Raw genomic sequence first — 10,987 nt, 5'->3', positions numbered from 1 at the left:
AGACCTTTCATCTTCACTGAACCTCAAAAACCCTTTTAGTGACTCATGCGGAGACGGCTGCTTTGTGTGGACGGGTCCTCTCTCTCTTTGGGACGTACGCTGTCAAGTAGAAAATGGGATAACCGTGTCTTTTCACCCCCTTCTCCCATCTGCTCTCTCCCACCGCCTCCCTGCCTCTTCCCTCTCCCATCTACCCCCCTCCTCCCACCTCCTGTACCTCCCCTCTCCTCTACCCCCCACACCCCCAGACTCCCAGCCTCTCTAGAGAAGCTGGAGGGGGAGGTGCTGTTCCAGCAGTCCAAGATCACTGAGGTTCTGGGGGGCAGCGGCTACAACACAGACCGACTGGCCACACCCTACGTACCCCAGTTCACAGGTAGTACACACACACTCACACACACATACACTTTCAGGGATTGTGCTTCCAAGAAGATTTTGTGGGATCAATACGAGCATTCAGGATGTGTGCTTCACGGGTTGCTACTTTCAAGGATGCGTGTCTGAGTTTGATCAGGCCAAGGAGAGGAATTCTGAGCGTGTGTGTGTGTGCATCCCTGCGCGCGTGTGTGTGTGTGTATGTAGATGAGGACCGCCTGTCAAAGAGGAAGAGCATTGGAGAGACCATCTCACTGCAGGTGGAGGTGGAGTCCAGGAACAGTCCAGAGAAGGAGGAGGTGAAGGCAGCACACACACACACACACACACACACACACACACACCCCCAGCCTGTCCCTTCTGTCTTTGTGACACACTCTGTCTTTGTTGTCATGTTGCTGGGCAGAAGACTCCAGCAGAGGAGATCACGTTTGAAACCTTGAAGAACGCCATCGGTACGTCTCATAGCGCTAGAGAAGACCACTCACTCTGGCCGCCACTGTACTGTACTCTAGCATTATTAATGTGTGTGTGTGCCTCAGTGGACAGCGTGGGGATGGAGGAGCAGGAGAAAGAGCGCCGGAGGCTGGTGGTGGAGAAGTTCCAGAAGGCCCCCTTCGAGGAGATAGCTGCCCACTGTGGTGCCCGGGTAAAAACCACAAACCTTCTTCTTTTTTTGACCACAACCTGCCTGTGAAATCACACTGAGCTGTCATGTTGTGGATGGCTGGTGAATGTCTTGAGTTGCCTTCTCTCTGACTCTTAACTCGCTGTGCTGGTTGTGTGCAGGCCACCTTGCTGCAGAGCAAACTCAATCAGATCTTCGAGATCACCATCAGGTAAGGCAGTCGGCCGCGGCATGCGCCCCCGAGCGCGAGCGTCTTTATCGACAGTTTAAACGGCTACCGTGTGTTTCCCGGTGAGAGGGACGAGGATGACGTGTGCCTCTCGTCCCCAGGCCTCCTCCCAGCCCTTCCGGAACCATCTCATCAGGCTACGGCCAGACGCAGAGCCGCTCGGTCCCCGTCTACGAGATGAAGTTCCCCGACCTCTGTGTCTACTAGGATGCGGGGTCAGGGGTCACCACTGGGGGGGGGGGGGGGTGAAATGAAGGAGTGTGTGTGTGGGAGGGGGGGGGGGGGGGGTGATACTGTAAAGGGAGAGTGCCAGAGAGAGGGAGAGGGTTATTACCCTCAGTTGTCCCAACAGGCTACGCAAAGCCTCTGTCACTGTGAATCCTGGCGAGATAGAAAACCAACAAAGGACTCCAAGCAAACCGTGAAACAAACCAAGACGAAAACATCTGAGGACGCAGCATGAACTCTCACCTCACCCCGCCCCGCCCCTCCGCCCTCTCGCCCCTCCACCCTCTCCCCCAGACCCCTCCACCCTCTAACCCCACCCCTGATTGGTGAGCCTGCTTGGGCACAGCGAGCGCCCCTCTGAGGAGCTGTGAAGGACAAGGTGAACACGGGGAGGACGGAGAAGAGCTTTCAGTCCCTGCTCCGACTTAGCTGCATGCAGACAACTCTCACTTGGAGAAATGACCCTGACGGGGTCTGGACTCTTCCCCTAGTTTGTCCCTAACAGGATGCCATACTCTCCCCACTGCTGGACTACCTTCCTGAGTAGGGGGTAAAAGGTCAACTGTCAAATGTGATGAAATAGATCGTTTTAGTTGGAGTTTTACTGATTTTAATATGTCCTTATTGAGTTGTAATGTGTTCATGGAGTTAAAGGGATATGTTACATAGCTGGCTCGCTGTGCTAGTTAGGCACAGCTACTAGTGTCCCTTTACAAATCATTCATTTAACTGAAGTTGCTACTGGTCCATATGTGTTTTTAAATGATCTCTGTGTTGTTTTGCCTTTCTTAAGTATTGCTGCTTTTTAGGCCGGAGTGCTTTTTTGTTTGTTATATAACCTGTGTTTTTATGTTGTATATTTTTGTATCCATACTGATACATTCAACATGACCTGCGCGCTGTCCTCCCAGATTGACAGTGCCTTACAGGTGACTCTGCTGTACCTAAACCGGTGTGAACCCGTTTGCACCGTTATAAAATTGATTCAGACATAGCTGTCGCGCTGACAAGATCCTGTGTGTGTTTACAGTCAAGTTTACACTCTCAAACACAAGCATGAAGTTAAGCAAGAAACGAGATGGATTTGTCACATCAATGTGTATATGCGGAGAAGTGTCGTACATATCCACATCATTTTTTGTGGGAAGTGGGGAATATAGAATTTAGATTGCACTGATTCTAGCCATAATTTGATGGAAAACTAGGAACTGTTTTACCAGTAACCCAGAGCGAGTCCTCAGAGAACTAACCAGCATGTCGTCCGTGACGTGGATGTGTGTGTGTGTGTGTGTGTGTGTGTGTGTGTGTGTGTGTGTGTGTGTGTGTGTGTGTGTGTGTGTGTGTGTGTGTGTGTGTGTGTGTGTGTGTGGTGGGGTCGCCCGGGCCGTGAGTGAGGTCGAGTTGAAGACAGAGAGAGTGTGCATCCATCTGGCCTCAGATGCTGGAGTCCATTTGGATCGCAGCAGGAGAGCATGGAGACCACGCCCCCTGCAGTCTCACTGACCGCATTACAGATGACTCATCCTAGTCTTCAGTGCCATCCTAAACCGCACAGTCATGGATGACGCGAATCCTTTTCGTCCCTCTGTGATGACAGTCAAAGCTTGAGTAATAACTCGAGTGTAGAGACTAGGCCTGTGTTGTATGTAGACACTACTGGAAGAAGGGGGGGGGGGGAGGGGGGGGTGTCCGTTGGAAACCATGGGGGTTTGAAACATTCTTAAAGCTCATGCAGGCATAAAATAAAGTACTAAGGCAATAACGCTAAGCCTGTTGTGTGTGTGTGTGGGGAGGGATGAGTGAGCTGTGTAGCCTGGTGGATCATTAGTAGTGTTGCAAGACAACTGACAGACTGATGCCAAACAGGCTAGCATTTAGGGTAGCCTCATCTGTAGTTAAGCCATGCCCTGTGTCGTGATACAGGCCTGCCGTACTGGAACTGGACGGTGCTCTGGCACTTCCTGCTCGGTGACATTCTAAGACCCCCCCCCCCCTCCCTCACTTCCTGTGTTCTCGGGACCTGTCCCTACGGGCGTGCTGTCCAGGATTGGTTGTGTAGCCCTATGATGTTACAGCCCAAAGTGTTCTGTGTGGTCTTGTTATCGCGTAGGTAACCCATTGTCCATGGACTGCATGGTTCATATTTACTCGTGTGTGTGTGTGTGTGTGTGTCAGAACCAAACCCACTTTACAAAAAAGTTAGTCTCTGTCCTTGCGTCAAATGAAGAGTCAAGACTCGTCAGTGTGCAGCTTACCATCTTCTGTTTAAATGTTCCTGTCATAATGTTGGTCAAGTAGAACAGTTAAATGACCATGCAGTCAAACTCAGTCTTACTCTAAACTCGGTGGTGTAAGTGTAATGGCAACAAAAATAACTATACTTTAACAGACGCCTGTAAACCTACTTGAGGATTTGGACCCTTTTAGGGTTCATTTCACGGTTCATTTCTAAATCAACTTCATATCTAATTTCCATTTACAGCTAGTGTTTACCATCTATTCACAGTTGTGAGTTCATTGTTAACAATTGATTTTATGAAAGCTTACAATAATTGTTATTGCAAAGTGTTGCCAATGTAATGCAATATTTGATCAGTAAGTGCTGTCAAACTTAACTCCCGATTCCATTGTACAGTACATCTCGCTGTTTACATTGTAGTGCTGTAGGTCAATCTATCTGTCCTGTGAACTTTGCACTTTAAACTGGGTTCCCTAGTAACAAAGGCAGCTTTTAACATGGAGAACATGCCTTATGAGTGTTGGACCCAACCTTGCATGCTAGTGATGTAGCTAGTTTTAATATAGCGCTTCTGTACTGTGACCATCCGTGAGAAGAAAACATTTGGTCACCATTTCAATATAGTTTTAATGACATTAAGATGTTGTCTTTGTCATCTTAACAGGTCGCAAAGGTCCTATTGGAAAACGGGATTTTTGGAACTGTATGACAAGTGTACAATTCATTGAACGGTGTGACGTGTGCTGAGGGGGCAGCAGTGTGTCTGTGCCAATGGCTGATACCAAAACTGACATGTACTCTATTGTGCGCACGACTAAGTAGTGCATTAATCTAAAAATGAACATTGGACACAGAAGATGGAAGATATTTCATAGCCAGTAGAGAAAGTGTTGACCACACCTCCCATGTTGACTTGAAACACTGATCCGTTTTGAAGCCTGTGTCCTGCACATCCAAACTTCTATGAAACTGATTTGCTTGTTGTGTTGCTGATGCCAGTTGCAGTACAGAGTATGAACATCTTTTTTATTTTTTTTCTCTTTCGCTCAAAGAACGTAGCATGTCATGCTAGTGTGAATGATTGTCAATGTGGTATTCTCTCTTCTGCTGTCATGGAGACAGCTGTATGTGTGTTAGTGAGAGTTGTTGTCCCTATCCTGCTCCTCAATGTGGACTTCCTGTCTCAATGGTTTCCATGCCCTTTCATTTGATTGGTTGTAAATAAAAAAGCATCTTTGCGTCGCTAGAAATGACATTGTTGCGTTTTTCTTTCTCTCCTTTTGAAAATACACGGTTTAACTGGTAGTTACAGTGTTAGCAGGCAAAACACTACTTGGTTTCCACAACAGCTGAGAAGTTTGGTCGTATTGTAATAAAAATACAAATCTCTTCAGTGTGGGTCATGTTCGAGGATTACACCCAGTCTGAGTTGAGCTGGGACTGAACAAACCAGAGGTTTCAAAGTTGGAATTGCAGTGGACACACTGAGAGGAGACGTGTTGTAGATATGTACACCTGTTTACCTCACTGAGGAACTCCGAGAAATGAGGGAGGGAGTTCTCAGTGATGAAGACATCCATGCATTACTCGATCATTTCTCTGGAACCATCTGGACCCAAAGAAGGTCTACCTTCTATCCTCTTTCATACAAATCCCAGATGTCATTAACTAGCCTAAATACAACTTCAGTATACGACATCTATTGACTGTAAGAAAGCCTGCTCATGCTCGTCACTCTGGAGGACAACATGTTGACTGGTGCTTTATGAAGCCTGTGTGCTGCACCGTACAGTAGAGCTTCCCTCACAGCCTCACCCCAGCACACCTGTCTGTCCTCTTAATGTGGACCTGTTGTAGGACTGAAGGGCCCTCGTGCTGCAATACTCTGGATCATTACAGGGATCTGGGTTTGCTTGCCACAAAGCTGTTTCTTTCATGTTATCATTATAATTATATTTATTTTATTTTTTTACAGTGTATCAAGAAAAATAAAGAGGAAGTATATCACCCCCGTTTGAAACATGTTTCTTTTGCACATTCGGAAATCTTTTGGTCTTTCTTTCTTTTTTTCTGATTGTGAAATATTCCGTTTCTCTCCCTCTCCTACAATATGTAGTCTTGGTAACAGTATTAGGTTTCAGTGACAAACTAAGAGGGTCACTTGAGTGTTCCATAAATGAAATATATATTTTTATTAACATGTTCAAACAAACATTCAAGCTAAGGCTGTTAAATCCTGGTGCACAAGCTATATTCTTAAAGCTCAACTTTGTGACTGTGTGGATTTTATTGTTTTAATTAATAACAATCAAAGTAGTTCTCTAAGATACCCATGTTTAAAAAGAAAGTTTTATTTTTATTTTTTTAAACATGTTAGACTTGACCCAAGCATAGTGCCCTTGTTTATTTTTACTTTTCAAACTTAATCTATAGAAGACAATTTTAGACTTATATATGAAATGTATATCCATAAGTCAAGGATCTGCACAATCATGGTAGCCTCTCTCCTCTCATATATCCCATCCTCTCTCCCTCATTCTTCGCCCCCATCCATCCTGGTTCCATCCTCCCTCCAACTATGGCTCTTTGTTGACGATGACATTCTTCAACAACGAGAGCAGAGGCTCATGGGATTGCTCCCATGGCATCACAAAGCTCCCGTGGCGCTTGACGGCTGGCGGGGTTCCCCAGCGGAAGTGACTCATCCTGTAGGGGGTATCCTTCTTGGCCTGAAGCCCCAGCTGAGAGGGCGCCTTGGGGCTGGCCCTCCCCCGGCTCCCCTGCCCTCCGTCCTCCACGCTGTTCAGCTGCCTACGGGCCTCCAGAGGGAAGCCCTCGGAGGAATCGCCCCCCTCCAGAGCAAACACCTTGATGGGCCGGCGTTTGCGGCCGCCGGGCTTGCCCCAGCGGAAGTGCTCCATGGAGTAGGAGCGCCTCTCCTCACTGCGTAACTGAGGCTCGGGTTCCAGGGCCATCTCGCCAGAGGCCAGGGCAGCCAGTAGGATGCCCAGGGAGAAGCTCTCTTCCGTGGACAGCTGCTCGGCCGAGCTGGGCTCTTGGGACTTGGTCTGGACCTCAGACCTGCACAGGTGAACACACTCCTGCAGGGCAGAGAAATGAGACCACAGAACAGGATGTGAGGAGTGAGATACGGTGAAAAGGAAGAAGAGGAGGTGGAGGAAGATGGGAATGATGATCAGAAAGAGGAGTTTCTGATGTCTTTATGAACGACAAGGAGGAAGTAAGGATAAGGATGAGGATGATGGCTCACCAGTATTTTGTCCAGTGAGCTAAGATCTTTGCAGTAGGGGCGGTCCCAGCACTGAGCCCAGACCCTGGGGCTGCACACAAACACCACTGCCGTCACAGTCAACAGCCACGACACACAAACCATCTTCAGCCTATCACCACACAGGGGACACAGAATAATCACATTTCAGAAAGGAATGACACTTGAAGTTTAGCCAATTGGGAACACACACCAGCCTTAATATGTCACAAAGTCCAAAATCTCTTTGGCTGAGACTTTGATATCAACAGCGTCAATTTCAAATTCATTTGTATGTTCTTGATGTAGCCTGACGTTGTCATACTCATAATTCTATTCAGAATATGAATCTGAAACCGCTCCATTGGGCTGTGAGTATGGGGTGTGTTTCAACCGAACTCGTAAAAAAAATGCCTCTTCGCTCAATTGGACATACCTACAACCAATCAGAGCCATGTAGTATGTTGTTTGTTGAAAATGAATTCAACCCAAGCGCTCTTTGGTGACGTGGTTGATTATGTTTCTGTTGATCATCTATAAAGCCCGCCCTGACAATTTGATTGGTCCGAACAGCTCCTGTTTTGGATATCAAATCAAATCAAATGTATTTGTATAGCCCTTTTTACACGCAAGCATGTCACAGAGGGCTTCACATGCGCCCATAGAACTGCCCCTCAACCAACCTAAACCCTCAAGGAAGACAAGGAAAAACTCCCAGAAAAACTCCCAACGTAGTTTTATAGTTTTTCCCCAACCGAGCTACCCCAGACCCAACTTCCCGACCAATTTATTTGGTGGGCGGGGCTAAGTTGGGCTGGCAGCCAGGCTGTTCTTGATGGGCTTCTGTGATAAATGTTTTCCTTGGTAGAAGTTGACAGTTTCATAAACTCAATCACCCAGTAGCCCCCTAAAATTGTAACATGAAACCGGATGTTGTTAACATAAGAATGGTAAGGTACATGTTTAGAAAGAGTGAAACAATAGTGACGGTATTCACTGGCTCCTCCATCCAAGGACAAACTCTGACATAATGGATGGTGGAACAAACTCTTTCATCATCTTCCTTCATCTCAGAGGGCTCTATACATCTGGCCAACAAAAAGACGGTGGTGTGTGGATCAATATTATGACCTTTAAATGGAGGACGATGATTTCCTGTGACGTCAAGAAAGCAAAACTCTTTATTTTTATTTCTATGATTTCACAGTATTTACTTTAATATCTGCTGCCTCATAGAAATGTCTCAATGCACATACAGTCACAGAGAGACAAGCACAGACACATGTCTCCGTACTTAGCTCATGCACCCATGCATACGAGCACACACACATCAAATCCACTCATCGAGCCCAGATATGGGTCTCCAGCTATATCCTCAATTCAGTTACCCTTGTTAACTCAGGAACACTGTCAATGGCATATTGTGAAAGAGTGACTGAATGGAAGACAGCTTTTGCTTGTCTTGTGAGTGACTCATGCGATAAATCCCCCCAGATACCTGATGATTACCAGCTATCTCTGCCTCACCTTTCACCTGTCTAAGAACTGACACGGTAAGAAGACGGAAAATTACTGAAAACCTCAGAACATGTAGTTGTATTTTATTTTTTATTTTTTATTCCCCTTAGTATTAGCTAGACCCCCCTTAGTATTAGCTAGACTTTGCTCCTTTTGTATAGTTAGTCCACATATTTAAGTTTCAATATTCCTATATGTTTAATGTATGCACCTCCCTGCCAAAGTAAATTCCTTGTTTATGCAAACACTCATGGCAAATAAAATCCCTTCTGATTCTGATTCTGATTCCTTCCATCCATTCGTCGTATGAGAAATTTGGAGCTAATTTAAGAAAGGTTTGCTTGCTCTACTGTCACACCAAGTCTCTTAGTAACGCTAAGTATTACATCATACTGTGATGTTTCTGGCCTGACCACACATTTAGTTACTATAGTTTACTATACACCTGATTCTGGATGATCAGGTTTGTATGCTGCATGTAGAGCACAGGTGAAATCATTAGAAGTCAAAACTATTTGTACTAAATCACAAGTGCTTTAGTTTAGAACACATTCTATTCACCCTGCCAGGGCAGTTACATCATCATTTAATTGACTTACTCAAATTAATAAATGTTTCTTATCTTTCTATGACAGTTTTTTATGTTGAATTGGAATGAATTGTGAGGATTTTGTTTTGTTCAGATCCTTTCTTTGTCCATCATAATGAATGAATCCTCTCTGGGTTTATGTGTGTTACAGAGTATGTGTTCTCAATGAGTCATCTTCCACAGCTTAGTCCAGCACCTCAAGGATACTCTTCAAATGAGAGACTCAACAGCCCCCATTATCACTAGACAGACATTTTTATGAACAGCATTAGAAATCCAAATATAGCCAGCTTCAGCCTGTCCAAGGTAGGTATTTGATATAAACAGGAAGTTCAAATAATTGGTCAGATGAATAATAAAAAGGGTATAAAAGAGCCACTTGGGATCTGTTTTTAAAATGAGGATAATATGATTGATTGGAATGGAGATGAGTATGATCATACATATAGCTTTTTTGTCAGTTAAAATGTTGAAATGCAAATGTATGTTTTTCTCATAAACACAGCACTGTTTCAATGAAATGCAACTTAAAAAGTTGCATTAAAAGAGCAAACCATTTCACTGAATTAATAGCTAAAACAAATAATGTATTAGTTTGATTGTAAATGATACAACGGAAATATTCTACAGATATTTACAATAAATAACAAATATGAGCAGGTAAGCAATATACAGGCACAGTGAATTTCAGCTGCGATCAACCAAAAACAGTCAAAACCGTAGACAAAAAGAATGAAACAACAATCTGATCTAGGCAGTTTACGGTGAACACGCTCCGTCATTCTTACCTTCCCCAGCAATTCTTTACTTCAGTTTCTTTTTTTTCTCTTCCAATCTTCCACAGGTCTCTCTCACTCTCTCTCTCGCTCTCTATCTGTGGTAGCTCACTGTTCTGTATGACACTCTATCTCCTTTATCTCGTCCTCTGTTGCTCTCTCTATGCGGGGAGAGTGAGGAGCCCTTATTGCTCCGCCTGTGAGCTCGAAGCTGCTTTTATAGGCAGCAGAGGTGCGTGGGGCCTCAGAGTGGGCTTGGTGCTGAGGTTGGGGTTGGGTCTCCTCTCTCCCAGTAGCGGCGTGGCGGGGCGGGGCTCGTGAGGTTTGCAGCATTTGGAACACTCTCTCTCTCCCCTGTCAATAGGGCTCCACGTCAGCGGGCGACAGGTGAGGTATTAGCAGGTGGACTCCATTCCTCGTCATTGGTGTCTCTGAGTGTTTCTGTGTGTGTGTTGACTGTGTGAGTGTTTCCCCTCGATGCGAACAGTCCATCATCCGTTATTCCTCCCAGAACCTTGCTGTGCCTGCCCCTATACAGCATAACACTGTTTCCGTAAGTAGTAGTACAAGTTTACAGGGTCGGCTCCAACGGCAATGGAGTCCTTTCCCAAATAGAATGCTAAGCTCCCCCATCATTTTAGCTGTAAGATTTTCTATAACAGAGCCATACAAACGCCCCCATGTGGAAACCAAATGCCCGCCCACCTGATTCCTTCAGGAGCCAAGCCTGCAAGCAAATGTACATTACAACATTGTACACGCAAGTATGTAAATGCTTGTGAGTGACTGAAGTGGGGGTCCATGTGATCTATGAGGTAACAACCTTAACGACCCGACCTTCGGACAGGTGTTCACCCATGTGACACAGAGGGACATGTACAAAAACACCCTTTCCATTGACAAAGGGCAGGGAAGGGCAGCGTGCAAATCAGTTTTCCTGGTTAAATTAGTTTCCTTGGCCTTCAATATGAAGATAGGAAATGGAGGGCTGACTCACTGATCTGACGTCAATAGTGCACTTTACATGTACATACATGTAGAAAGAGGTGCCACGTTTTGGTCTCGAAACACATCCATACCAATTGTTAATGTATAGTATCTTATCCATCGTGAAAGCTATGATGAAGGTTTTGACAA

General features: G+C 45.5%; 2 protein-coding genes across 7 annotated transcripts in view; one reads left to right on the top strand and one right to left on the bottom strand.

Moving 5' to 3' along the window:
- The window catches only part of efr3bb (EFR3 homolog Bb (S. cerevisiae)), a 21,504-nt gene extending 20,048 nt beyond the window's left edge, over positions 1-1,456 (top strand). For 5 of the 6 annotated variants that reach the window (XM_047021513.1, XM_047021510.1, XM_047021508.1 and 2 more), the window contains 6 exons: positions 249-376; positions 583-674; positions 782-830; positions 918-1,024; positions 1,165-1,214; positions 1,334-1,456. In XM_047021513.1, coding sequence (XP_046877469.1) covers positions 249-376; positions 583-674; positions 782-830; positions 918-1,024; positions 1,165-1,214; positions 1,334-1,439 — 532 coding nt within the window. In that variant the 3' untranslated portion in view covers positions 1,440-1,456. The remainder of the gene's footprint in view (positions 1-248; positions 377-582; positions 675-781; positions 831-917; positions 1,025-1,164; positions 1,215-1,333) is intronic. The other variant, XM_047021509.1, reaches the window with a different exon arrangement.
- Positions 1,457-5,915: 4,459 nt separating this feature from the next.
- On the bottom strand, positions 5,916-9,955 carry LOC124468815 (pro-opiomelanocortin B-like). The gene is made up of 3 exons (XM_047021784.1): positions 9,863-9,955; positions 6,971-7,100; positions 5,916-6,800 (listed from the first exon to the last, which is right to left on the bottom strand). Exons 2-3 carry the CDS (start codon positions 7,091-7,093, stop codon positions 6,276-6,278), a joined length of 648 nt encoding a protein of 215 aa, XP_046877740.1. The 5' UTR covers positions 7,094-7,100; positions 9,863-9,955; the 3' UTR covers positions 5,916-6,275.
- Between the last annotated feature and the right edge of the window lie 1,032 nt (positions 9,956-10,987).

Source organism: Hypomesus transpacificus, chromosome 6 (assembly GCF_021917145.1).
Source record: "Hypomesus transpacificus isolate Combined female chromosome 6, fHypTra1, whole genome shotgun sequence".
Lineage (NCBI taxonomy): Eukaryota > Metazoa > Chordata > Actinopteri > Osmeriformes > Osmeridae > Hypomesus > Hypomesus transpacificus.
This window is presented reverse-complemented; position numbering and strand designations above follow the sequence as displayed.

Bases quoted from the DNA above. Each gene is read 5' to 3' on its own strand.
- LOC124468815 (XM_047021784.1), bottom strand. From the start codon at position 7,093: ATGGTTTGTGTGTCGTGGCTGTTGACTGTGACGGCAGTGGTGTTTGTG. The intron at 6,801-6,970 runs GTGAGCCATCAT...TCTGCCCTGCAG, and splicing joins GCTCACTGGACAAAATACTG to GAGTGTGTTCACCTGTGCAG.